The sequence below is a fragment of the Astatotilapia calliptera genome, chromosome 22 (assembly GCF_900246225.1).
Source record: "Astatotilapia calliptera chromosome 22, fAstCal1.2, whole genome shotgun sequence".
Classification (NCBI taxonomy): Eukaryota; Metazoa; Chordata; class Actinopteri; order Cichliformes; family Cichlidae; genus Astatotilapia; species Astatotilapia calliptera.
In genome coordinates, this window is record NC_039322.1 from 7040320 (window position 1) to 7067796 (window position 27477).

At 39.8% G+C, this 27477-nt stretch overlaps 3 protein-coding genes and 1 long non-coding RNA gene across 6 annotated transcripts in view; 2 read left to right on the forward strand and 2 right to left on the reverse strand.

Annotated features, from left to right (window-relative positions):
- LOC113014337 (uncharacterized) overlaps nucleotides 1-4532 on the forward strand; it is a 21165-nt gene extending 16633 nt beyond the window's left edge. Inside the window, exon 3 of the long non-coding RNA XR_003270954.1 lies at nucleotides 4474-4532. This is a non-coding gene — a long non-coding RNA (uncharacterized LOC113014337). The remainder of the gene's footprint in view (nucleotides 1-4473) is intronic.
- LOC113014332 (sialin) lies at nucleotides 1986-18192 on the reverse strand. 2 transcript variants are annotated; one of them, XM_026155780.1, is made up of 11 exons: nucleotides 17998-18192; nucleotides 13562-13715; nucleotides 12651-12868; nucleotides 12323-12556; nucleotides 11686-11860; nucleotides 11268-11386; nucleotides 9384-9545; nucleotides 8858-8990; nucleotides 6035-6182; nucleotides 5753-5843; nucleotides 1986-4606 (listed from the first exon to the last, which is right to left on the reverse strand). In XM_026155780.1, exons 2-11 carry the CDS (start codon nucleotides 13644-13646, stop codon nucleotides 4439-4441), a joined length of 1533 nt encoding a protein of 510 aa, XP_026011565.1. In that variant the 5' UTR covers nucleotides 13647-13715; nucleotides 17998-18192; the 3' UTR covers nucleotides 1986-4438. The 2 variants fall into 2 exon arrangements, with proteins under 2 accessions (XP_026011565.1, XP_026011566.1); XM_026155781.1 differs by lacking the exon at nucleotides 17998-18192 and adding an exon at nucleotides 13026-13101 and having other exon boundaries at nucleotides 13562-13611.
- A 516-nt stretch (nucleotides 18193-18708) lies between these two features.
- On the forward strand, nucleotides 18709-21037 carry mycbp (MYC binding protein). Its single transcript, XM_026155787.1, has 5 exons — nucleotides 18709-18992; nucleotides 19218-19290; nucleotides 19405-19453; nucleotides 20730-20859; nucleotides 20945-21037. Exons 1-5 carry the CDS (start codon nucleotides 18978-18980, stop codon nucleotides 20987-20989), a joined length of 312 nt encoding a protein of 103 aa, XP_026011572.1. The 5' UTR covers nucleotides 18709-18977; the 3' UTR covers nucleotides 20990-21037.
- Nucleotides 21038-21089: 52 nt separating this feature from the next.
- Nucleotides 21090-27044, reverse strand: gja9b (gap junction protein alpha 9b). Of its 2 annotated transcripts, none has more exons than XM_026155782.1 (2): nucleotides 26790-27044; nucleotides 21090-24754 (listed from the first exon to the last, which is right to left on the reverse strand). In XM_026155782.1, the coding sequence occupies exon 2, from the start codon at nucleotides 24735-24737 to the stop codon at nucleotides 23232-23234; it is 1506 nt and encodes a 501-aa protein (XP_026011567.1). In that variant the 5' UTR covers nucleotides 24738-24754; nucleotides 26790-27044; the 3' UTR covers nucleotides 21090-23231. The 2 variants fall into 2 exon arrangements, with proteins under 2 accessions (XP_026011567.1, XP_026011568.1); XM_026155783.1 differs by lacking the exon at nucleotides 26790-27044 and adding an exon at nucleotides 24844-24899.
- Between the last annotated feature and the right edge of the window lie 433 nt (nucleotides 27045-27477).

Below are 27477 nucleotides of genomic sequence, written 5' to 3' on the forward strand. Positions count from 1 at the left end.
ATATGACTCCCGTTACACCAACGACACACCGACTCCCTTCTCCACCGACTCCACCATTAACATCCGGGTCATTCCCGGTCTGTCTGATGCAAGTTCCAACGGAGCGCTGAAACCAGCGGCACACCCTCTGAAACACACACACGGAGCTCCAACAGCAGCCCGAGGATACAGAGATAGCATAAAAAAGTGTTTTATTACTGATGAACCAGTAATGTAGAAAACCCTATCTCAGTATCAATAAAATGTCTCAGTAATAAAATACGTCAAAGCCTTCTTAGGTTGTGTAGTTTAAACCAAATTCGCAAAAATTACAAAACCAAGCACATTTCCAGTGTTGTTAGTTTTAACATTTATTTCAGTCAACTAAAAGTTTTTTTTTTTCAAAATTGGTTTTAATTGGTTTGTTTTAGTTAAGAAAAGACTTCTTAACTTGTTTCTTTTCTTTTCTGATAAATGCTAACACCAAAACTCAACTTACTGCATAACATGCAAGGCTGTGATATATCAACCCAACAAAATATATTTTGTTATGTAAATATATAGAGAGCGAAAGCAAAAAGGAAAAAACTGCCACAAACCTTAAATGTATTTTCTTGTGCCATCTAGTGGGTGTAGAGACGAACTGTGTGCAGCAAAGCTGACTGTGCAGAGGGCATTTACTGCTTACTGTAAAATCATGTGAATATATAAATGTCTCTTTATATATAAAAAAATAATAAAAAAAATAAAAAAGTGACTGTAATCTATTTTGTTTGGGGATTTGTACACAGGTCTCTTTCAAAAAAGAGATTCAGATCTCACTGAAAACATATGTTTACATAACAATGCCTGTAGATGTAGCTTTAGAAACAGTTATTACTGATTTTAATTTTTTAAATAGTTTTTATTTTTTAATTTCAAAAAGATTGTTTCTTTACTTTAAGTTTCTTTATCATATAGCCTCTGTCATATTGTAACTTTTAACTGTAAAATAATGCAACACTTAACAATAGATGACCCAAAGCCTCTTAGATGTAGGTGCATTAATATAAAGTAGTTAACCAAAGCGAATAAAACTGAAGATGTCTCATGTATATTTTTATTTAATGAATTGATACCACGTTATTGAAGTTAAAATCTATTTTAATCAAAACAATGATTATTTAAACCCACCCCTACTGTGCAGCATACAGTACCAACATCACATATGTTCAGAGGCAGCAGCCAACAAGGGCATGGAGGGCCCCAGACATCCAGAGACCCCCAGAGAATGAGGGCCCAAGGATGACCACCGCACCTCGTGGATTCTTGATATGATTCCTTGTGAGGGTGACGTCAATCAGGTTGCCTCCCATTCAGTATAAAACCTCTCAATCCGGCCCCAGTCTTCCTCCTTTTTTTTTACCTTGCTTAAAGGGAACCACCGGTGAGTTTATCTCTCATTCTTCAAGTGGAGAGGGACCCGTCTGGCCTTATCTTCTTCTTTCTTTGATTTTTAGGTTCACTGTGGTAAACATGGTAAAAAAAATTAGCCACCATACTTTCTCTGTATGTATTATTGTAGGGTCTACCTTACAATATAAAGCGCCTTGAGGTGACTGTTGTTGTGATTTGGTGCTTTATAAACAAAATTGAATTGAATGTAGAACCCCTGCCTCCTCATTGTGCTGCCTGCTTTATTGTTGTTGTTATGAACATTGTTTGACCCCACACATCAGTGATCCAAGATCAAAGATGTTTGAAAGCAGTATGGTGAATGAGGTCTTATTGGCCTTGAGCTTCAAATGGAATAAAGAAATTGTGTTAATGTGTTTGAATGAAGCTGTAATTGGAAGTGTAACAGAATTGAATGACGTATCCACTTTATATTCTTTTCGTAACAATCAAACCAGACACGATAAATTTTGACCCCAGAGGACAACAGGTGTGATTATCAAATGATTCAAAAACAGCATCCTCACTAAATTTTGATATATACTACTCTGTGATAATTTAAATAGTCAAAATAATTCAATGTTTCATTTAATTTTCACTCAAAAACATGATATATACGTTTATGGAAATTAGGCCCTAAATTCCAAAATGAAGAGAAAATTTTGTTGTAATGCACTGGACCGAAGACTAAAGTTGTAACACAGAACTGATTGACAATTTATACCATATGTTTTACATAACAGTCAAATCAGAGGACAGAAGGAGTATGGGAGGACATTACGAGGGTTACATGCCACTCACTTTAATTTTCAGGTAATCCAAGTAAAAACAAAAGTCTTTTCAAAATAAAAGCACACATTTTCATGACATCACACATTTTTAAAGCACAGAGGAGGTGAATAAATCATCACATCTTTACAATCACAGTGCTCTTTGAAAAACTGCATGATGGTATTTCCTAGATCATATAGAAACAATAATTACTGTAGTTTATAAAAGGAAGCTTCTTACTGTTGAAGCAAACCCATATGATTACAAACACTGCAAATGCTAGCACCCGAAGGTGCTTTAAGTCTTAAAAACAAGTGAAGAAACTCCAATCTAAAATGTAAGGTTTCACGTGTCTTTGGCACTCTTATCAGAATAAAACATCCTGAGTATTCATGTCATTGAAAAGTGCTTCTGTTGGTCCTAATAAACAGTCTGTAGAAGTGGTCAGAAAACTGCAAACAAAGCAGTCAAAGACGAAGCTGTGCGACAAACTAATAAGAGGATCACTTCATGAAAAATCAGTCAGTGTCTCCCACCTGAGCCCCTCAAAATCAGCTGATTTTTATGTCCAATAACTTTCATATCTTTAATGAAACCATGCAAAATTTTATTGTAATACTGTGAGTATTTTTTGAGTTACAGGCTCCCAAAGTACACAGGGTGGGTTAAGATTTGGATAATTTTGAGATGACGAGGAAGCCGCACTGAAGGCAGCTTCACAGCAGCTCGATGTTCCTGTCTGAAGCCGTCTCATCCCAAAGGAAACTGACAGAAACTGAACAGGAAAGGTGAAATAACCAGGATGAGAGTTTGAGGCTGTGGTTCCCTGCTTGAAAACGGAGGATCTTTAACTCTGAGTGGGAGGAGAGAGGAGTCCCCAGGCGAGGGAGGAATTTATCCATGAGTGATGGGACGGTGGAGGGTTAGGTGGGCTGACAGATTGGTGAGATGGACTTTGAACATGACTGTTGTGGTGAAGAAAGAGCTTAGCTGGAGGCAAAGCTTTCAGTTTTACCTTTAAAAACATTCTTCAGGACCCAAACTTGCGCATGTCAAAACAACTACAAAGAGCAAGACGTTGTTTCTCTCTTTTAAAACAGAAGAAATCTGAGCTAGAAGATGATGCTGGTATCAAAATGTGGGAAAAAATAAGAACTTTCATGAAATATAATTTGTTTAGATCAGCCTCCCGTAAAACATGGTCATATGGTGCTTGAAAGTATACCCAAAATGCAGATATCTCCATTGAATTATAAGAAAACAGGTCAAACATCCAGTGATCATTCTTGTTCCTCTACATCAAAGATATTAAATTGTTGTTTCCTATTGAGCTATGATATAACCCATGACACCGATCCTGAAAAATGTGGATATATCCTGTATGTAGGTTAAAAAGGCTAAAAAATGCTGGGGAAAAAAATTAAGTGACTTAAAAAGTAGCCCAAAATTTTAACACATCCCTGTGTACTCTGATGGCCTGTAACCCAGAAAATATTCACAGCATGAAGATTCAAAGCTTCATTAAATGTATAAAAGTTATTTTACTTTAAAGAAAAATCACCTGATGGTGGTTTTTTCCCCCCAGATATGTATATTTTATGTGGAGTGACCCTCCTGTTGTGCAAAATATGCATTTTGTTCCAAACTGTACCTTGTTCAAGGTAAAATTAAAAGAAAAACCAAAATAACTTTAAAAAAAAGTGATATGTTTTGGTCTCACCTGAAGTGTCGTAAGTATCAAACAGGTGCAAAGAAACAAAATCACCCGGAAAATTTTAAACAAAACTCACATACAAACGATTAAAACTTTATCAACAAGAGTAAACTTGTTTCCTGATTATTAAAAGGCAGCACGTGTTCGAATATGTCATCTGCACCAAAACTAATCTTTTCTTAAAAGTAGTGATAACATTCTAACCCTTGAAATTTCACCTCCCAGCGAATTTAAAGGGTTAAAAATGTGCCTAACAGGAAATTTTAAATGCTCCATAAGCTGTAATATAGTTGCTGGAATTACCGTAAAAATAAGTCTATCAGCTCACCTCGTAAACAAGAAGAGCATATTGTAGCTCTGAAGTCATTATTGGTTCATGAAGTGTGAATACTGCATGAAGTCCCTTAATTTATACCTGAATTTACAGATTAAACCTCCAGACACATTCCTCTAAAATCGGAAAACTGTGTAAAACTAGCTAACCGTATATGTGTCTTTAAAGCCTGAGTAAAGGCTCTGCTGCTGATGCATATTTCTGCTTTAATGTGAGATGGACCTGTTCCTCTTCCTCTCAGCTTCAGCTCGCTCCTCCTCAGTGAGGGCCCATGGTTGGAGCTTGCTGCTGCCAAGAAACGTGTAAATGACGGCACCGCCCGCGTTGATCCCAGCGGCAACCCAGAAGACTTTTGCCCAGCCGGCCAGAGTGCGCTGCCAACCAGAGGAGAGGACGATGAATGTTAAACACTGTGAATCTGACAGTGAATTATTGCTGCTTTCAACTATTTTATGATGCCTTCTGTGTATTTTCCACCTTGAAGAAATAAAAATATGAAGATATGATTTTATTATCATTCCTATTTCTGTTGTTTTCACACGTACACTGCAGCCATTAACCTGAGAACTCAAACGTCCAGCAACATCAGCCCGACTTTAACCCTCCTAACATCCACCAGAGCACTAAAGCAGGATTATGGGCTTATCTCGATAACTTCATGATTAAACCTGGGTTTTTAGTCACACAGAGGTACATGATTTTTATGCTGTAGACCTGGAGCAGGTTATGTTTGAGACAAAAAGATCAACCAGTCCTTAGAAAACAGCTCTGTGTATTGGTTTTAAACTTCATAACAATTTTATTTTTTTATATTATATATGATAGATAAAAAGGGCAACTATTTGTAAATTTGGACTTTATATTAATTTGTAAGAAGTCTATGCTTTTGTATTTACTCACTGCTCTCAGAACGTTTACACCACCAGGTGTTAACAGTCTGAGAAAGAGCTGTGATACTGCTCGATATGTTACCTCACAGAGTCTGCATTTTTGCCAGCTTTCCCTGAACTTTATTAATACAGTATTGCACAGAGATTCATATTGTACTTTTAATACTTTGCTGATATGTCTGCATCCGTTTTAGTGATGCAAGTCTGTTTTACATGTTTAACTCCTTCATGTTCTGTAATAAAGTTTTATCCTTATTTGTAAAATTATCACTGTCCATGTTTGTGATTGGTCAGATGCCACCAACGTCAACCCTTTAATGTGAATTTTTTCATAGCTAGGTTAATAAACCCTGGGTTTAGCGAGATGATAACCACCTTTGTTTATCCTGATTGCCATAGTTAGGATAAATGAATCCAGATAGCATAAATAAGTCCTCCGTATAGTGACCTCGCTTTGTAGTTCAGGGCACAGGTCAAAACAGGTTAGGGTTGGGTTTTATTTTTTTTACTTTGGCATATCAGCTTCTGCTATGAAAGGTTTCCTCACGTTAGGAAGACACAAAATAGCTTAACCCTACTTAAGAAGACTTTGTGCTCTGGTGAGATGATGAATTTAGCCTTTATACTCACATCTTCAGTAAAGTATCCCGTTACGATCGGCGCCACGACCCCCGGGATAGTCCCGAAGGTGTTGGTGATTCCCAGCAGGAATCCTGCATACCTGCAGGAGCAGGAAACAAAGTACCTGTTTGTCACAGTTTCATTTATCCAAGTCTTCATTAGATCTGTGGACTCCGATTATCAATGTATAGTTCACTTAAGTGATTTGCAGCTTTTATGTGTTTCACGTTTTCGGGGTTTAAACTGTTAAGCAGTAAAAACTTAATCAGCTGTTTGGACGACGACACCCACCGAGGAGCGATGTCTATCTGGTTGATGAAGACTCCGGCGGCACTGAACCCTCCCGTTGTCATTGACAGTGTGAGGAAGGTGACGATGAGGATGTGGTCGCAGCCGGCGTAAACCACAGCCACGAGGAAAACCGAGGGCAGAAACAGACCTGCGGAGAGAAGAGACGGCCGTTGGAACAGGAAAAAAATAAAACAGCACCGGGTCAGTTTCTCTCTATATGGGAGAATCTGATCTACTCATGTCCAAATTCTGAGTGAAGTGTTGGTTTTACTGGGAGGAAATTCACTTCAGTGCATGGGCCACATTCATCCCAGACCAGTAAAACCACAGCATACACACACGCATTAAAAAACAAGTACATTATAACAGAGGTGTGGACTCGAGTCACATGACTTGGACTCGAGTCAGACTCGAGTCATTAATTTTATGACTTTAGACTTGACTTGAAAAAATGTTCTAAGACTTGTGACTTGACTTGGACTTTTACACCAATGACTTGGGACTTGAATTGGACTTGAACCGGTTTACTTGAAAAGACTTGATATTTTACCCCAAATATAAAATTTAACATGCATATTATATAGAGATTGAAAATGTGACGTCATTCACGGGTAGAACCGCAAAGGATTCTGGGAACTCGTGGCAAGCGGTACTAGCGCACGCAGGCTTTCAATTAAAATCAGTTATACAGCGATAAAAAGAAACACAAAAATGTCAAGAAGCCGTTGTATTATTAACTGCAATAGCCGGTCGCATGACAGCCACGGGAAGCCGACGGGTAAAGAGATCGGTTGTTATCGGATTATGTCGTTGAAGAGAAATTGTTCGAGCCATGTTTCCGAAGTAACAAAGACGCGACGGATGGTCTGGATTGCAGCCATTCAAAGATCAAATATAACGTCCCAGAACACTCCAGCTCACAGGTTAGTCTGCTCCAAGCATTTACACGAAGGTCAGTGTTTTGTAGTAGTTAATACCTCATTTTCATAACATAATTAGTGATATAGGTTACAAGCAAGTCTGGCGCTGAACAGAAATTGTCGCGCTATGCTCCTTTGTTTATTGTGCATAAATAGTGAATTGTCCTGACACAATATTGCGTTTCGCTTCTGTTATTATGGTACATTGACAAAAACATATACTTTATTCACAGGATAAAACAGGTTTTTTGTATCACTAATTGCCCAGTACGATTACAGCATACAGTATTATTGTCACTGCTACATTTCTGTGATGCTACCAGAAATTATTTCCACTACTAATTAACTACCGTTGAGCTCAAAGGTCCTATTAATAAACGGTTAACGAATGTGTATTTATGACGACGATTTGTGAGACTGGTAAACTTATGATACGTACGATGGTCTTTCGTTCTACACGGTGCAGTTCAAGGTCCTGCACCCATCCGTCGGTAAACTGTACCTGGGCTTGTTGCAGTGACCTGAAGTTACTAAACTTCATGAGTGTATGCGCTCACTCCAAGAAGCGTATAATTATAAATATGCATATAAATATGCTAAGATGAGATAGCTGACTTCATCTAACTAGCAAATGTTGTCCAGGCTACGTTGGTGATACAGTTTTTTTTAATGTGTATGATATTTTTGTCATGCGATTTTAAAGCTGGTCCTACAACCGCATCCAAGAATAACATGCAGCTTATCTCAGAACTGTCGGTGAAAATTATTCTTGGAGCTAGGTTTAATTGAGCTGCATTTTAAAGAGGTGCAATTTCACAATTTGTGTATATTTTCTAAGTTCACTATTTTGTCATGTGTTGAGAAAAACACAGATTTTAAAATTACATGGTCTAATATTTACATTTAGCATATAACTGCAACATTATTTTTTCGTTGTTTTTTTTTTTAAAGACTCGAAAGGACTTGAAATTCAAAGTTTCAGACTTGTGACTTGACTCGGACTTTTACACCAGTGACTTGAGACTCGACTCTGACTTGCCTGACATTACTTGAGACTTGACTTGAGACTTGAGGATAAAGACTTGAGACTTACTTGAGACTTGCAAAACAATGACTTGGTCCCACCTCTGCATTATAATCACAGTCACCTGGAGTCCTGCAGGCCTCATACTATCGCTTCACAACAACAAATGCAAACTAAACCACACGGGGGCAGCGTTGCTTCATTAAGTCACTCAAACTTTAATCTGCATTTGTTTGTGTTGAACAGCAACTGTTCCTGTGTCACATGTAAAAACTGCAGACGAAGCTTTGATGAACACAGTTTTTCATCTCGGGGAGGGACCCAGAGACGAATCACATAAAATGATCTCTGTAGTAAAATATTTGTCGAAGTGTTGCAAATGAGCCGAGTTTAGTTTGTGCCGTGTTTCTCATTCTTTCTGGATGTTTGTAATTCCAATGCCTTGGCTTAAAGTGGGATTTTGCTGGCAGAGGAACACTAAGATCCAGCAAACTTATTAGTCTCAAAATAACTCCCAAATCAGCTGACTGCTGCTGCTGACTCTAAGGCTTTCTGCTCTTTGTGAATTCAGCTGCATCCTACATTCTAGGAGGATTTCATGAGTCATCATAGCAGGAATCCAGCATGAAGACAGAGGACAACCTTTTGTGACAGTGTTTTCATATCAAGGTTAAACCAGCAGCGCAGGAATCCTGACTCCTTTCTAACCAGGCGGGGCCAGAAAATTCACACAATTCTTTACAAGTGGATGTAACACTCTCTTAAAAGTCAAGACTTTAACCTGAGACACTAACTTCCTGCTTTACCTTCTGAGTATGCAAACACCTATATGTATGTAAGCCTGCACACAGATGAAATGAGCACTCAAGTTTTATTTACCTACAAACGTGAAGATTTTGCGAACGACAGTGACGCTGAACACTCGCCGCTCGATGAGGGCGTCCGCCATGACTCCAGACAGCCACGCCATCAACCAGCTGCCCAGGTACGGCAGAGAGGACAGGAAGCCGTTCTGATACAGACACACAGACAGATGTTCAGACTTTGTCCCAACACAAAAATACAGAAATATAAACACTGACATCAGGAAAGTGTAGAGCTGATGCTGTAGTTTCAGATTTTGGGACTTTCACTTGATTTCCTCTCTGACATCTCCACATTTTTGGATAAAGCTACACGTTTACTATCCAACAGTGTTTCAATTCTTCTATTTTTTACTTTTTTTTTTTACAATTAAGAGAAAAAAGAAGCAGAGGTCAAAGATAGAACAAAGTCCTTGTATCATAACATTAAAACTGAAATTTCACATCCAAGTTTTACTTGGGTGAGTCTCATGTGTCTCTACTCTGATCTCAAACATCTGAAGCGCTTCGGTAAACATGAAACAAGTGAAGGGAAATCTCACCGACTGCAGGTCGAAATGCAGGATGACGTCCATGTAGGTGGGCAGGGATGTGAGCAGGGTGTAGTAGGCCCAGTTCGAGCACATCTGGGTGACGATGATGGCCCACAGTTGGACAGACAGCGCCATGTGCAGCAAAGGCAAGGACCAGCCATGACCTGTACCCTGAAGCATCGGTTCAGGTTAGAGAAAAATCATAACAATGTACTGAAATAATACAATTTAAGAACTTTGCAGTAGAATCTGACTGATATAGGGTTTTTCAGACCGATACTGATGCAGATATTTGACGATTTAAAAGCCAGTATGTCAGCCAATACTTTTTCATTTCAGACATATGAAACACAAACAGATTTACCCGAAGTTTGAGCAGAAGTTTATTTACTTGTTTACGCTCAGGTTGGATCAGCTGGCTGCATTTATGATGTTCCCATTGTTGCAAATGGGTGTCTTCTGGTGGACAAACCATGCAACATCAACACTCATAACATGCCTGAAGAGTGTTTCTGCTTACTTTTTCAATTTTCATTTATCATCTGCCAAAATAACTAATGCTGGATTCTACTCTGCAGCAATAAAAACATAATCATAGACAGAACATCTGTAGGGTTAAGAAGGATGTTCTGTTTTAAGTTATTATAGGTAAAAAAAAAAACAACTAGTGACATACTGGTGACAGATAGTGGTCCCCCTCAGCCTCCTAGTAGATAGACTTATGTCATCAATTTCAAAATCCTAGGTGACTTCCTTCTAGAATTATCACATACAGATGATTTTCAGATAACCTGACCTCTGACCTCAAACCTTGAGGTCTACATTCTTAGCAGATACACCCATGGAGACTTGGGTGTCCACGTCACCTGTCCGTGGACAAGGATGACCATACTCCATGAGCCTTTTATGGCTGAGGGGTAAAAAAACCAAACCACCCCCTCAAAAACTGTACAAAACAGCATAAAAATATGCAGAAAATGTCTTTGATTTCAATCTTTATTAGTTTAATCTATATTTATTAGTTTGGTCAAACTGAGCTGAGAGGGATTTATTTTTCACCAACACCTGAATGTCTATGTGACGGTTTGTCTGCAGTTGTTTGTACTTTAAAACCAAGTTTACCACAATACTTGTCCATCAGTGCGATTCCCCCTCCCCCTCCTCCGAAACCTTTTCAAACAATAAAATCTAAACTGAAACGAAACCTATTGAAGAAGATCAAACTATAATATATTTGGATCGAAAATATATTTGGATGTAAAACCAACTGAGACAAAAGGTCAGCTGCGGGGAAGAGAGAGTAAGAAAAGGCAGAGCAGTAAGAGAAATGGAAACAGGAAGTCAGATAAAGGAAGTGATGAGTCACTCTTCACTGCAGGTAGAAAAGAATACACAACATAGGAGCAGGTGAGGGACAATTTTGAACAGCAACGGAAAGCAATGTCATTTGTATATACACTACCACAAAAAACATTTGCAAATGTTTTCAAATCTCTTTTTGGGGTTAAAAAAAAAAAAAACTGCTGTTGGTATTTACTAAAGATGCCCAGTTAATCTAACAACTAAAAGGCAGGACTGAGGTCATGTGTTGCCTGTGAATCTGCAGGAGTTTCCTTATACGGGGTCACAGAGCAGTGCTTCTCAAAGCAAGGACCCTATATAGAGCACAAAATAATAAAAAAGCAGATGAGGACCAACAAAACAAACAAAAACAACAGTCGCATGGAGTCTGAAACTTTATGTATAAAATAGATTTACACAAATAGCTCCAGATAAATATAAGGAGTATAAAAGATACGAAGGATTTGCTTGGTCAGATTATAACAGGGTTCCCTGACAGAGACACACACGAGGATCAATGTAAATAAATATCTGTTAATGTTTCACTCGTACCTGTGGTCCCACGGTTTTAATGATGTAATCTCGCTCCTCTTTGCTGATTCGGCGATGGTTGCGAGGGTCATCTGACACAAAGATAAACCAAAAGACTGCCCAGAGGCAACCAGCACCGCCTGGAAGAGGAGGTGAATGATTGAAAGAATCAGCAGATTTGGCAGTGAAAGCAAAGAGCTAAACAGTGATTGTCTTCAAGGCCAAGTCAGAGGAAAAGTAATGTTACTGTTGTCATAAACCAAAGAGGAATAAGCTAAAATGTAAAATTGTGTGTACCAAAGATAGACTGGCATCACTGTACATTAAAACAAGACTTCTGTGTAGCCTCAATAATACACAAATTGCTCTAAACAGTTTTTTGTTGTTCAGATGTAGTAAAAAAATGGCTTGTGGTGGCACCAGTGTGTGTTCCCCTCACCACAGATGTAGAAGACAGTGGGCCAGCCCAGCATCTGGCAGATGTAGCCAGTGAGCGGCAGGGCCACAAAGGCGCCAAAGCTGCCCCCAGATGCCGACATGGCTATCAGGCGAGAGCGCTCCAGAGGAGGAGCCCACCTAGCCCATATCGCCATCATAGCCGGGTACGTCACACCCTAGAGATGCACACAGAGACAGAGACAATGTAAAGAAAATAATCTGACCACTGTTATAGAAGCTTTTTACGTTGGCAACTACAAGCACCTGGAGTCATTCTTGATGTAGGTGTAAAAAGGTTAAACCAAAAGGTGTACCAATGGTTTTTCTTCTCATTACATTTTTGGCAGTCATTCACAGCTGATCACGCTGGCAGAGCGAGGCCTGTATCACCCATAGGAGCAGACGCAGGACTCCTCATACCACAACTTATTAAACCCCTCATTTGGATTTTTATTCTCTGAGATCTTGAGTTTTCCTATTATTTTCTTACCTTTCAAAGATTTTTGTTCAAGTAATAATTTATTTATTTAATCAATCCATCTTAGTATAAATACGGTTACCACAGATGGGTGTTCAGAGCTTAAACGAACCTGTCAAAGAAATAAAGAAAAACATGTCTGGTCTCCCCCCTGTCGTACCTCTCCGAAGCCCTCCAGAGCTCGCAGTGCAAACAGCCAGTACGACCCCCATTTGGCAGCGAGAGGGGTGAGCAGAGTGAGGGCAGCCGTGCCCAGCACACCCAAACCCAGGAAAAACTTCCCCCCGTAGTGACCGGCCAGGTAGCCGCCCGGGATCTGCGTGCACAGGTAGCCGAAGAAGAAAGCCCCGAGCAGCCAGCCCTGAGTCTCAGAGTCCCAGTTGTAGTGAGGGACCTGGGGAAAGAGGTCACAGAGAGGAGGCGTCACAGAAAATAAAGCGCGAGGAGAGATCTTGATGGCGGCTCTTTCAATGCTCTTGCGGCGTTACCCCGGCAGGCTGCTGGAAATTATTGCTAGTGTTCTCGCGTCCTGATGGTGGTGGACAGGCGTTGGTGACGGAGTGGTTTCCGTCTGGATCTGGGTCGGTGCTGTTCACCATGGCTACCATGGCGACGCTGAGGTTGACACGGAGACCGTAGACCACAGTGAAGCCGAGGAACATCAGGAAGGCGAGGTTGAAGCGGGCCGAGCAGCACCGAGGAGGAACTGATCACACACAGAGAAATAAATAGTGTATTTTTTTAAAGAGGCTTAAATTTGGCAGATCGCCTCTTTTAGGTAATTTTCCCACGCACGTTTGAGCCGCTTCAAATACAGGCACTACTTTCAGATACCGCCCTAGAAGAGCTGCTTCCATACTCACACCACAATGTGAAAGCATGATATTGCTTCCAGTCATCAGTACTAGTACCCTGGAGTTTCTGTTTTTTGATCATTCACTGGAGAAAAAAACATAACAAAAAAATCCACAAAGAGCATTTTGGGTAAACTTTGAAGGCTTTGTAAATAAGCTGAATAGATAAATAATTTTCTTGACCTTATAACAAACATTTCTCTTTAAACATTGCAGATTTTTCCCGTAACAAGCCAAAAAACCTGGCCTCTAAGCATCACCAAGATCGTTTATATCTTTACAGCGGCATGTGATTCCATGTCTGCTGCCTCATTGAGGTCTTATATGACAGGTGATCTTTAATGCTGATGTGTGCACTGAAGAACTGAAAACCATCGCTACAAAACAACAAAAGTAACAGCTTCACTTTTGTAGTCATGTTCAAAATTAGATCCAAACACTTCAGTGATACCAAAAGCTCAACCTGCTGCATGTTCAGCTTATTTTTTCAAAGCAGATTCAATATTTCTGGTAAAGATTAACATGTAAAAAAATGTTTTCCTCACTTTCATCACTCCCGATGAGAGGTTCGGTGTCCTCACTCTCATCGGAAGCGGCTGAGTTGATGGAGCAGCCATCGGGTGGCGGCATGGCAGGCGGCTGGATCCAGGAAAATATTTAGTCTGTGTCGATGTCAGTGAACCATGGTGCCCGGGACGTCTGCAAAGGCAAGATCAACTTATTAAACCACAACAAAGAGGATGTGGGACAAACACATGACAAATGCCATGGCGTGCTGACAGGCAGCAGGTTTGGACACTGTAACATGCTGACCCACACACGCTCGCACACACACACACAAACACACATACAGAGTGGCTCTTCCACTTCCAAAATACTTCCACATGTCTGAACTCATTAAGTTACTGATGCCCGAATTGGCTCTGATGGAGATGATGATGCTGACGATGAAGCTCAGAGAGCGTTCACACTAACACAGCAGTTATTGTTGCTGTTATTTCAGCTGCTCTTTGTTATAAATTTAAGCTTTTTGGGAACTGAGAACACAACCCACAACCTCAGGCTGACACACATCTGTTTTCACAGGTACAAACGTGGTTTTAAACAGGTTTTGTGTGACCAAAGATCAGATTAAGAGTTAGAAAATACAGACATATTAAGAGAGACAATTAATAATTAATATCAATTATCTTTAATTGATATTAGTTGGATGTAATGGAGGGAGTTATTCTAATGTAATATAATATATCATTTTATATTTGTTCCTTAATTATTTTCAAATTGTTCATAAGTTTTTTAAAAAATTTTAAATATCTATTTAATTTTATATTTATGTTAAATTTTATTTGTTTATTTTTTTCCAAATTCATTTTTCTTATTGTATTTCATTTTTTTCCTAAATCTTCCGATTGTGCTTATACACCCTTTTAAATGTTGTTTTTATTTCTTTATAATTGTATTTAATTTCTCTGTAGCTTCCTCTTTTACAAAACAAATATTATTAAATTATCAGCTGGTCCATCATCGGTGACGCACTTTGAATTGAACCACAAATAAAGTTTGATTGATTTCATTAAATCGTGGTTACCAAAGTCAGTGTATGTCTGAAAATTAACACAACAGCTATTAGCCAAAACATTAAAAACACCAATAGGTTGAAGTGATAGATCAACAGTTTTTAAATACAATAATATTCTGCTGGGAAATACAGATGCAGAGGTTTCTTTGACATTGCAATATTGTTCCAAACACCGTGTTGGACGGGAGAGGAAAATTCGTAATTCAACGCTGCAAAAACTGCTGAAGAACTTTAACGATGCCAATCTAATCAAGAATCCTTCAAATGCGCTGGAAAAATCCGGACCCATGGATAAATATAATAATTTTAATAATAATCAATGTTCAGTCTGTCTGAAATAAACATGAAATAAACATGAAATAAATGTGGATCATCGTGGATAATACAACACAGAAAAGCTGCAAAATGAGACTATAAAGATTAGATCTAAAGCAGAATGGAAAACACTGACAGTTGACTTTGTGGTAAGGTAAATCTATTTGCTGGTGTATGTTTGTTATGAGAGAAGATGACCTGAAGTGACTTTTAGTTCCTGCTTAGTTCCTGCATTTCGATCCTGCTCCTTACAGCAAGTTTTTAAAAGGCTCTGCAGAAAAGATGACGGTTTTATAAAAACGTCATCTCTTTCGAAGTCATTTTGTTTCTGTCTGTTAAGTTTAAAGACATAATGAAGAGGTAAAATATAAAATCGGGACAAATGATGAAAACGTTTCAAAATAAGAGGAAAACTGCAGAAGATTGTGGAGCTGTGCCAATTAGCCGATCAACAGATGAAGCATTTGCTTTTCTTTCTTTTGACCAACACACAGATTTAGCTGTTTTCCTTCTCACTGTTTTTGTTACAAATAAAAGTTTATCTCTATCAGTGAAACTCCAAAACAATTCCTGTTACTTCCTCACATCCTCTTTCTGGGGAACGGCTTCCTAAATATCATGACTTTAATTATTTATGTGACACATCATAGTAAATCTTAATTTACTTGAATTTTAGACTGTTGGAGTTTTGGTGGGGGATTTCTTAAAACTTTTAATATCCAGAGTAGAAGAGTGAAAGTCTGGTAGACTGCAATAAGAGCCATTTATTATGAGTTTAGTTAATCATCTCTGCATCTCAGTAGAGTCAAGTTCATATATTTTGTGACTCTGATGCTCATCCAGCAGCCTTTAGACACATGAGACTGAACTTTAAATGTGTTTAAACACCCACACGACCCAATCGAAACCCTGTAGTTAAGCTAACTACAGAGTTTTATAAGACAAAGAGGTCAAGATGTTCTCACATAAGAAGTGAAACTTGGTGTCATGACAGTGGCCTCTCTTATCTCATCAATGAACGCTTGTAATCACTGTGAATAAGCCTTTGAACCACAGCTGCTGTCTGGCACACTTGGCTGAGATGATTAGGAGTTCACCTGGTCAGTCAGTCTGTGTGTTTTAGTCCCAAACTGTGACTCAGATGAACATGTCCTAGATTTCAAAGCTTCAAAGACGCTGGACTGGACTTTAACAGAGTATAAGTTTGTGAGAGGTTTTCCATCAGTGGTTACTTTCTCCAGGTTGTTTTTTGATTATCCACTTTTTGGGTAAAAAAAAAAGGGAGACATCGCCATTAATTTGTCCTTAACTTGAGGTCATCCCCTCAGTGTTTTGAAAATAGATCTACAGTTTATGGTGCAAAAAGGTACAGTGAAAAAATAAAAAGTATTTATTGTTGCCTACAGTTTTGGTTCTGATGTCATGGTCATTTGACTTCGAGCATCCTGTTCCCATTTTTTGTGAACGTCCTGGTGAAATGTCATTACTTTTTGGGTTCTATTTCAGTTTTATTTTAGTCTCTCACATTGTTTCCACTGTCTCTACATCCAGTGTGAGTCTGCTCATCTCTCTGCTTTGTTTCTGCCTTTCAGTTGTTTCCTGTTTTACTTTGATAGTGTCAGGTTTTCTCTTCTGTTTTGCTCTGGCGTTTGCTGTCATGTGTGCTGTGATTTCCTCGTCCTCCTGTGTTTCCCCAGCACCTTGTGGGTGTTTTTGGATTAATCTTTGCCCCCCCTGTTTTCCACTTCCACTTTGCATCCAGCTACAGCCTGACATGTTTCTTTAATAACAATAATTTATGCAAATAATCAGTCATTAAATCTGCAAAGAGTTTAATATTTTTTAAATGTAAGAAGTTTTTTCCTCTTTGATTTACTTTAAATTTGCCATGTCACTCTGAGAAGTATGCGAACTTGAATAGCCAGCTGTGTGGAAAAACACCTGAGACTCTCACTGAGTAATGACACTTAAAGTCTGTACTTTTTTATAGGCTCACCTTTTTGTTGTAATGCACCGTGAACTTTCCAGATTTGTATTTTCAAACTTATGGTTACCACACACACAGAAAAAGAACTAAAACAAAATAAAAAAATAACCCTGAGAGAAAGTGAGCCCAATCAGGATAAGAATATTAGAAAATATCCACAATTAATATGACCTTTAAACAGGTACTTTAATCTGATTATTATCAGTTATCCTCAGATGGCTCCCACAATGTGTATTCTGTTAATCCATTTAAGAGTTTTGTATGACAAAACTTAGATTATTGCCTTTACCATGTGATTCGTGCACTCCGAGTGAGCGTGTGTGCAAATGTGTGTGTGTGAGAGTCTATCATGATCCTCAGAGCACATGTCACCTCTTCAGGAATAGTAAACATATTATTACACTGACTTTTTCTGCTGCTTAGTTTGGAGGGAACTGGGTTTGAAAAGGTAAAGACGGATAACCAGATCTCAAATGTTCATATGCATAACTTTATGTAAATCCACACAGCTTCGAGGTTTGGCAGATTATATTCCACCAGCTTCCCATCCATAACTGGAAGTTTAAGTTTGTTTTTATGTTATTGTGTGATGGACTGTGTAGTCCAACGTGATGCTGAATAAGTCTTATTATCAGCACTGGTAGAGAAAGATAAAACCTCTTAAAGCATTTACATAAACTTTTGGGGACCGCCTACTACAGAACTTGTTGTCGTTTTAACGAGTTTTTTTTATTTTATTTTATATATAACTCAATATAAATCCAACTAAATAATATTTAGAAACAGCATCTGTTCATCCTTCAGTAGATGTAACATGAATATCATTAAATATTTTAGGAAACGGAGCTAAATCAACTCATCTTTCCCACACTGAGACACACCACAGCATGGTGTAATATGTCTAAATAACGTAACTGTAACTCTATATCAACATTCAGACACATTAAATAAGTGTTAATATACTTAAACGTTTCCAATTAAAGCTAGAACTAGCTGTTAAATGCCCTAGCCAGGAAATGTTTGTTAACAGCTCAGCTACAATGTGTCACTGATTAACCGGATATCGATCAAAAGCAGCTTACCTTGTTATATCAGCTTACCTTGTTATTATAAACTCTTATTCCATAGGGTTTATTGGAGGTAGAAGCACAGGAGGCTTAACACTTGACACTTGTCATCTTGAAGCCGGCGAAACAATAGAAACTCCTTTCCGTGCTGATGTTTTTACACCCAAGTCATGTGAGCCCCGGGAAGGGGCCGATCGATGGATAAACCACGCCTAGTTTTAGACTATCCAATGACTGCAGCTCATATGTTTTATAAATCGGACGTTGCGCTGGTAGCGCGCTTCCGTGAAGGCTTGCGTTCGCCTTTCTGTGTTGCCAGATAGGGGTGGCAGCAGCAGCGAGGCCAAGCCATTTAAATATAGAAACTAAATTACACACAAAAAAGCAGAGAAGTTGCACGTATTTATTTGTTAGTTTAATTTGACTTTTTCTTCCTGAGGGTGACAATATCTCTCAAGAGCACCGTGAATATGCCAGTGTAGAAACCCGGGAAAAAAGACTTCGACAGTGAATTATGACATTTTTACGATACCTTCGGTATCAGAGCAATCCATTACTCGATTTTAGAGCACCCAGTAGTACATGGCAAACAGGAGCTCCTAACACAAAATTCGGCTTGCTTTATTTCCCAATTATAATGGGTTGTTGCTTAACTGACGAAAAATCATAATATGGTAGGTAGGTTCTGCATGCCCGTGACGCAAATCTGGCAACACAGCTTCATCGTCTCGTTTCGATGTCTGAGGCGTTTCAGTTGTTTACTCGCAAACGGAACAACTTACGTTTCTTTATTGTTTAAATGTATCTTATTTTGACAGCTACTCTGTAGTCTTTCTTCTCCTTTTACAAGCTGATTGTTTATCGGAAGAACTTCATTTCCGCATGATTTGATGTGTTGTTATGGCAACAGAGTCACCTCCTGCGTAGCATTCAAACAGCTGCAGCTAGTCCCGAGTTATTTTCCGTTTCGCACATTGTAGACGACCCGGAGTTACACGGCTATTATTGAAGTCATGGCTCAATATAGAGTAAGTATTTTTGGCCTTACTTTCTGTAGCTGTTATGTTTTACGTGGTACATTTAAAGTTTGTAAAACTAGCTAGCTAGCGTCATAACAACGTGACCCCTGCTCGCCAACACGGTGGAAGGCAGTGAAGGCACCATGGGCTGAAAACAGTTTTTATAGCGCTCTTTATGTCGGTGTATGAATGGGCTCCCAACTTGTGTGTCATCCAACTATTTGTCTTTTTCAGGCCTCTGAGTCGAAGCGGGAGCAATTTAGAAGGTACCTCGAAAAATCTGGAGTCCTCGACACCTTAACAAGCGGTAAATGGACCCCCCCCCCCCCGTTCAGCCTGGTGACATTAACGATAATGCATTCTGTGAAACAGTCTTTTAATTTGTTTTTACTGATATCCGTGCTCCCCCTCTTTCTTGCAGTTTTAGTTGCTCTTTATGAGGAGCCTGAGAAACCTAACAATGCACTGGAGTATCCTTTTCTCATTTTTGCAGCCTTACTACAACCTCAGGTGGTAACAATTAGTTTCTGATGTGGCTCTATCTTCAAAGCAAAAAAGATATGTCACACTTGTATGTTTCAGATCTACTGGGTTTTAATATTGGAAATGCAGGTTTTAAATTATTATTTCATTTATTGAGGGGAAAAAGTTATCCAGAATTACCAGGCCTTATGTGGAAAAAGTGATTCCCCCTAAACCTAATAACTGGTTTTGCCACCAGCAAGAACTGCAACTCTTTGGTATAACTAGTAACAAGTCTTTCACATCACTATGGAGGAATTTTGGCTCGCTCTTCTTTGCAAAACTGGTTTACTTCAGCCACACTTTATTTTTTTATTGTTATGTTTATTGTTTATTAGCTCGATTAGCCAGTTTAAGTCCAAACTTTGACTAGATAAAGCCTTCCAAAACTTTCATTATTATTTGAGTCATTAGGAAGTGGACAGTCAGGTTATTTTTGTCCAATATTTGTTTGATCATGTGGAATATTTAAATGCAGCAAATATGTAAAAATAAGATCTGGAAGTTGGCAATACTTTTTCACAAAATGTCACTCAGTATAAACAGGTTTAGAGCTTAAACCACTGCATTTAAAATAAAATAGTTTATTATTTTTTATTTATGGTATTATCAGTCTTAAAATGTTACGATTGCAGTCAAATCGATTATTTAAATGCACCGTTGTCCCCTGAAACCTTCAGATGGGCAATGAGGTGACTCCTGGTCCATTTAGAGATGAATGGCAGCCTTTAAGACTTTGAGTTTTAATTCACAATAAAAATCTTAACATCTCCAATTCTTCAGCTATGTAGAAAGGGGAAATCAACTGCATCAAAATTCATCAATATGTTGATGTTCTGTGCATCTCTGTATACTGCAAGGATGTAGGCTAGACCAAATAATCACTCGGCAGTTTTATTGTGGAAAAGCCAGTTTCTTGTTATGGCAGCAGATTTAAAATCTAAGGGGTTTTTTGTAATCTGTTCATGGGGTTTGATTTATTCTGTGTTCTTCACATGTTTAAATACTGCAGGATACTTGCAGTGGGTGAGTCTGTCACAGGCCAACAGTTCTTAAGCTAAGGAGTCATTCTCCTGCACCAGTCTCTCCAACCTACAAACTGGATCATCATTCTCCTGAATTAACATGCAGAACCGAGTTGGACCTTGTTCTGCTCTAATAAAATTAGATAGTATTGATGGGTAAAATGTCCATGCACTCGTTAACCCTTAACCATGGCAACAGTTTCATAAAGCTTCATCTCGGGGCAGCTGGTCCAGAGCCAGCAGACACAGAGGCTCTTCGTACGGAGCTGGCTGACCTACAACAGAAGTGCAGCGAGCTCATGGAGGAGAACAAAGAGCTGAGGAGCAGGGTGAGCGTTTACAGATAATCACATGTCTATATTTGGTCTGGATTCTGTGACCTTTAACCTTCTTGTTTTCCTCCTCATCTTCCAGCTGATGCAGTATGAACCATCGCCTGATGGGGAAGCAGCAGAGTAGAGGTTTTCTTTGCTTTTGTGGAGGAATAAAAAGAAAAATGTTACTAAAGCCTTGTTTGTATGTAAATGTTTATTAAACAATGGATGTACAGTGAATGCAAAATCACTGTTATTTTATTTTATTTTTTTTGTTGTATAACAAGAAGCTTTCTAAATTAAAAATGACATTTCAGCATCAGCCTTTCTCTGTCCTGAAGGTCCTTGATTTTGCTGATGGAAATTCTTCATTTGTTATTAAAGCTTCATCATGGATGAATTCAGATGCTGCGACTGACTGAAGTGTCTGGCTACAAAGGATCCTGCAGGAAGTAGTTACCAGAACATGTGTGCACTCTGGTTATTTCTTAGGTACATATACTTGCTAATAACAGGCCTAAAGTGTGGCAAGAAAATCACACTGTGATCTACACCACCACTCCCAGTCTGAACCATGACTTGAGGCATGTTGGATCCATCCTTTTCTGTTTTTCTACACCAAATTCTAACCCTACCATCCAAATGGCATTGCAGTAATTTTTACTTATCAGACCAGGCAGGTTTGTTCCCGTATTCAGTTGTCTGATTTTGGTGAGTAAGTGTGAACTGTACCTTCAGTTTCCTGCTCTTCGTGGACAGGAGCGGCACGCGATGTAGTCTTCTGCTGCTGTAGCACATTTGCTTCAAGCTTTGGTGCGTTCAGAGATGCTCTTTGTTGTAATGATTTGTTATTTCAATTACTGTTGTCATTTAATCTCAGGGAAGTCTGGCTGCTCCCAGTCAACAAATATTTCCCAGAGAACAGCTGCTCATTGGGTATTTTCTGTTTTTCAGACCATTCTCTGTAAATCCTACAGATTTACTCACTTGTTGGCAGGAATTGGCTCACTTGTGTGGCAACAGTCATGGAAACATCATTGTGGCTTATATGCATGTTATTTTCTAACCACTCATGTTTTGCTGCAAGTGAAATTTACTGCTGGAAAAGTCTTGAAGATATTTCATGTCAAACGTAACAAAGAAAACAGATGACTCAAGTTGACTCCTTTGTTGCATAAAAATGATTGAAATCATAATTATGATGCAGAGGTGCAAAATCAGTCTCCACCAGCCAGTGGGCCCGCTCAGTCTCACCCCTGACAAGTTAAAAGGCAAACTAAAATCCCCCCTTGTCAAAAGAAAAGAAAGAAATCTATAAAAGGCATTATGTTAATGAGGTAAATGATCCTAGTCAGTACTGTTATTTAAGTCGAGGTCAAAAGAGAGAAAACAACACTTGCTATGAACTCTCAGACAGTATAAAACATAGGCGCAGGTTCGAGGTCTGAAAAGTGAAGCCAATGCAGAAACGCTTTAAACCTGCATTCTTACTAATGTCCACCAGGGGGTGATTCCTGTGATTTCAAAAACAACCTGGGTCTCAAAGAAGTCAATGGGGAAGCACCCCTCTGCCCTGAGCTCTGCAAACACTTTCTCAAATAGTTTATGGGTTAAGTCACTCCGTTTGGGTCATATTATTAAAACATTAAGTCAAAAAACAGGAAGTAAATGGATATTCTAAGGAAGAAGGATTATCCAGGAAATGCTCATTGGCTTACCACTTGATAGCTTGTTAGCCACTGAGGATGCTACAGTTCCCTGCCCATCTTTTATACTGTCTGTGAATTACCTGCAAGCCTTTATTTTAATTGTAAATATGAAAAAATGAAAGGTTAATAAAGCATTTGAGCAGATGTGTTTAGCGCACAGTGCACCACACAAACATAAAAGTCGGCATTTTCTTAAGTTGGTTTCTGAGACAAGGACCCATTCTTATCTGTGATAGCTAAGTTTAGCAATAATTCAGTGCTAGGTGCATGTTTCAGTTAAACAGTTCAGCGTGTGTGACCCTTCAGCCTTCATTTGACCATTAAAACATTTCAGAATAACTCATAAATCGACTTATCATCAAACATCATGAGGCCCCACTCAGTCATGTCAGCTGCTAACATAGCTTTATAGCTTGATTGTTTGAGGGTTGAAGCTCATTCTGATAGCCTGAAACTGACCTGGAAATCTGAGAAAACAAGGCTGTGCATCCTAGTATGAATCCCTCTAAAAGGAAGAGTAGATGTTAGACTGCTTGTTTGTCATATGCTCTTTCTAAGACTGGAGAATGTCTGGCACAAGCATAATCTCTGCAGGCTTTTTGTGATTGTCTTTTAAAGAAGTCTAAACTGTGAAAAAGGTGCAGTAATCGTGTTTTAATGGCTTCTTCTAAGCAGTCCTCATATCTGTAAATCAGTCGGGGCTCGTCTGCTGCTGGCGCTGCTGGCAGCTGACACTCGCCGGTTTGGTGGGGAGGCGGCGGGACTATTGCTCTCCCGGCTGTGTCGAGATATAGAGCTCAGCTCCCCTGCAGAGTCCGGGCTCTGGGGTCTGCTCTGTCTCTTAATGTCTGACTTGGAGAGGATCCTTGCTCTGGGGCCGCCGCCGCTTCGTAGCTTCATGCTGTTGTTCCCGTTGTAGGAGTCTCCGCTGTCTGAGCCATTTCCCTCCACGACTGTGGAGCAGTTCCACGGTGGGGTGATCCTTCGTGTCTTCCTCGTGAAGCCTGACAGCGCTGTGCTGCAGGAGGCATCTGAAACAGGCAGGGTGGGGTACTCAGATCTTGCACGCTCCAGGTCCTCGTGATGTGGTGGGGATTGATCTTCTCGTTGCTCCTGTTTGTCTGAAGGAGGGGACCGCGTCTCACTGCTGGTATTGTTGGAGTTGTTGTTGTGCTCCGTGGGACTCGGGACTCCTTCCTTGCCCTCCTTTTGACTGTCCGGCTTTCCACCAGGGTCCCCTTGAATTGGGACGAAGGCGGAGGAGGCGTTGAGGAGAGGGTAGTTGGGTCCGTTGCCCTGTTTCTCCAGCAGTAACGTGTACCCGCTTGGTGCTGTGGGAATCGTACTCTTGCGTCCCACAGTCGTTCCCATGCAAACCTGATGCATCACTGAGTCCTTTTTCGACTTGCTGACATAATAATCGTCCAGGTCATCCTTCAGGTGTGGGTAGTAGTCCAGAATGCCCTTCTTAATCCTCTTGAAGCCAAGGTGCATGATCTCCAGCAGACTGAGGAAGAGAGAGATGCAGGCGATAGCTTGCATGAACATCATGAAAACAGTTTTCTCTGTTGGTCTCGAGACGAAGCAGTCCACCACGTTAGGACACGGCTCCCTCTCGCACTTGTAAATGGTGCTCAGGCGGTTTCCATACAGGATGTATTGAACCGTCATAAAGCTGACCTCCACCACTGAGCGCGTAACAATGTGGGCCACGTAGGTGCACAGCAGAGAGCCCCTCAGTGGTGCTTTGTTGAGCTTCCCCTGCTCCAGCTGCCTCATCTCCTTTTCAATCCTCTTCTTCACCTCTGTCAGCTCTGCATCCACTGCCTCCAGCTCCCGCCGGAGAGCCACTTTCTTGCAGTGGCGTTCCTTCTCCAGAGCCCGCAGCTGGTAGATGGCATGACCCATGTACACCAGGGAGGGCGAGGACACAAATATCACCTGGAGCACCCAGTAGCGGATGAGGGAAATAGGGAAGGCCTGGTCATAGCATACATTCCGGCACCCCGGCTGCTCGGTGTTGCAGATGAAGTCGGACTGCTCGTCATTCCAAACGTCTTCTGCGGCGACGCCCAGGACCAGCATTCGGAATATGAACAGGATGGTCAGCCAGATCTTGCCAACCATGGTGGAGTGGATATGCACCTCCTCCAAGATCCCACCAAGGAAGTTCCAGTCTCCCATTTTCTACTTTAGCAGCTCTGTAACAAAAAAAGAGAGAAAAACTCATTTATATACTAGGAGTTCAGTGTTTCTTCTAACCACTTGCACTGTGCACCTGTGATCTCACCTTCTCTCTGTCAGAATGAGAACCTTTCAACCTTCCTGAAGGACATTCAAAGCTCTTCTTTGGATCTTGGCTGCTTTTTTTATGTACTCCATAAACATGATCCCACACTGCTTCAGTAATGTTCCACTGTCTAGGGATGCTTTTACTGCATTGGCAGTGAAACAAAAAAGGAAGCCAATCAGATTCATCCCAGATGGTGTTGCATGATAGATCAAAATGTGAAGGTACTTTTCAGCAGATCCTTAACAACACCAGCTGAAATTAAGCCCCATGCATTGACAGCCCCCACCATATTTTACAGATGCCAGTAGATCTTCACTGTTGTAGCTCTCTGTTGATAAGTGACAAAGATAAACTTTGAAAGCTCTTCAGAAAGTCTGGAGAATTACTGCCCAAGACCACTTTAAAATAATTGCAATAAGTCTGGCTACTTGTCATTTAAGGTGGGTAGTAAGCCACAGTTAAAACGAGACACACACCACATATGGGGCGGCTGCAGCTTAGAAGGTAGATGGAGGTCAAATATCCTTCGGCAAGATACTGAACCCCAAGTAAATATCAGAGTCTGTATGTGTGCGAACATGCTTGGATTAATAGCTGAATGAATGAATGAGTGAAGGGCATGTTGTATAAAGCTCCGGTACTCAGGTATAGTAGGAAAGCGCTGTATATGAAAAAATGGTAAATGGATGGGTTCTTATATAGTGCTTTTCTACTCTCCCGGAGTACTCAAAGCACTCTGTACAACATGCCACATTCACCCATTCTCACAAGCACTCCCTCTAAACTGAGTGCTTTATAACTACATTCACACACATTCACACTCCGACGGATGCATCGGAGAGCAATTTGGGGTTAGTATCTTGCCCAAGGATACTTGACATGCAGATTGGAGGAGCCAGGGACTACTACTAATCGAACCACTAACCTTCCGATCAGTAGGTGACCTGCTTTACCTCCTGAGCTGCAGCTAATCCATTAACAAGTTTGAAGATTGCCCTCACATGCAACAGGATGCAGCGTTACAATCCTGAAAAGTACAAGTCCATGTAGCCCATTGGAAACAGAAGCTGATGTTTGCTTTTCACGTGTGGTGAAATCACAGATGCACATGTGCCAGTGGTCAGAACAGGATTTTCATAGAACAAAAGGAGAAAACTGTGAAGGGGAACGCGGGTGTATTTAAAGGTTTTGCATGTTTTTATGGATAGAGACGAAGACTACTGACTAAGACTATCTTTAAAATGGTTTATTGATATTTTATATTATATCAAAGGAACAGAACAGCACAGTGTAATTTAGAAGGTATAAAAATTCATTCACATCAGTTAGATCTTTATTTCAGTGTGAACCTGAACATTTGTCTGCTGCTTTTCATTTTGAGCATGAAAATAAGTCACTTTCTTTAAGGTTAGAAAAATTTCACTTATCATCTTTTTAATGTGTGATGTATTTACATTTTTTTGTGTAGTTGTTAATTAGCGAACAAGTTAAAAAAAAAAGGATGCAAAGGAGCATATACCAGGTAATATCTGAGAATAACCTAATCCCAGAGAAGAGCTTCAATTGCTTATTTTTTTAAATATTCAAAATTTACACGGCAAAGCTAGTTTTCAAAATGAGCTGAAACATAAGAAAAATGGCTTTAAAATGCTTGTTACATGCTGATACAGCAGTAATTATTTTATAGTGTGATTTAAGAAAAAATACAACACTGTTAGGTTACATTTCACTGCTGATGCTTTTAAATGTAATCATCATTCCTGCAGAATAAAAGCCCCAGCTTACTGAGTTACAACTAAACCACAGCCCAGCAGACACCATTTGAGACAGGAGTCTATTCACCACTATTTTGTGTCATCATTATAAAAACTTCCAGATAAATGAGTAAAACCAGACACAACCGATCATTTTAAATACAAATCAATAACTTAGCATTAACTCACCTTTTATCTTCCATATAAAAATGTAACCATAAAAGCCTTTTTGATGTAACGCTGCCGATTTCTGACCTATGAAAGCATTTTTTCTTTATTTTTCATCTCTTATCAAAGGTAAAATCTTCCCACTGGTAGACATATAACTCCCTGCTGTTGGTCATGAACTGGGCAAAAACAAATGAGGCGAGCTGGCACTAACTCTTCTCGACTTATAGAGTGTGAAACACCATCAATCAATTCCGTGGCAATGGTCTGCTGCCATTTACCTCGCAGCAGTATGAATGGACGACCTGCCAGTTCCTGCGAGTCATCAGGGGTGAAATGTGCTCCAAAATATTTGGTTGTCTGTCGCCTATTTCTGGTTGAACCCAGAGGATCCTGGACTGGTTTGATCCTCTAAATTTAGATGAAAGCAGCACAGAACTGGGTGAACTGGGCTGGGCCTTGGTGGGAATATGGGTTCTGAGACGGCGCTCTCATTTTCTAAACAGTAGGATATTTTTGGATCTTACCCGAGGACAAAACAAACAAACAAACAAACGAATTGAAGACCGGTACTCCCAAAACTAGAGATATTAATTTTACAGAACCTCAATTCTACTTTATTCCAACAACAGATGTCACAATAGACAATAGAGAGCTTTACTACATGCGCCTCCATGTTTGTTTTTTCAGGCTAATTGTTTTCATGAAT

Bases quoted from the DNA above. Each gene is read 5' to 3' on its own strand.
- LOC113014332 (XM_026155780.1), bottom strand. From the start codon at position 13,646: ATGCCGCCACCCGATGGCTGCTCCATCAACTCAGCCGCTTCCGATGAG. The intron at 12,557-12,650 runs GTAACGCCGCAA...CTCTTTCCCCAG, and splicing joins ATTTCCAGCAGCCTGCCGGG to GTCCCTCACTACAACTGGGA. The intron at 6,183-8,857 runs GTAAATAAAACT...TTCTCTCCGCAG, and splicing joins CAAAATCTTCACGTTTGTAG to GTCTGTTTCTGCCCTCGGTT.
- mycbp (XM_026155787.1), top strand. The intron at 19,454-20,729 runs GTATCCTTTTCT...CCATGGCAACAG, and splicing joins AAACCTAACAATGCACTGGA to TTTCATAAAGCTTCATCTCG. The intron at 20,860-20,944 runs GTGAGCGTTTAC...CTCATCTTCCAG, and splicing joins ACAAAGAGCTGAGGAGCAGG to CTGATGCAGTATGAACCATC.
- gja9b (XM_026155782.1), bottom strand. From the start codon at position 24,737: ATGGGAGACTGGAACTTCCTTGGTGGGATCTTGGAGGAGGTGCATATC.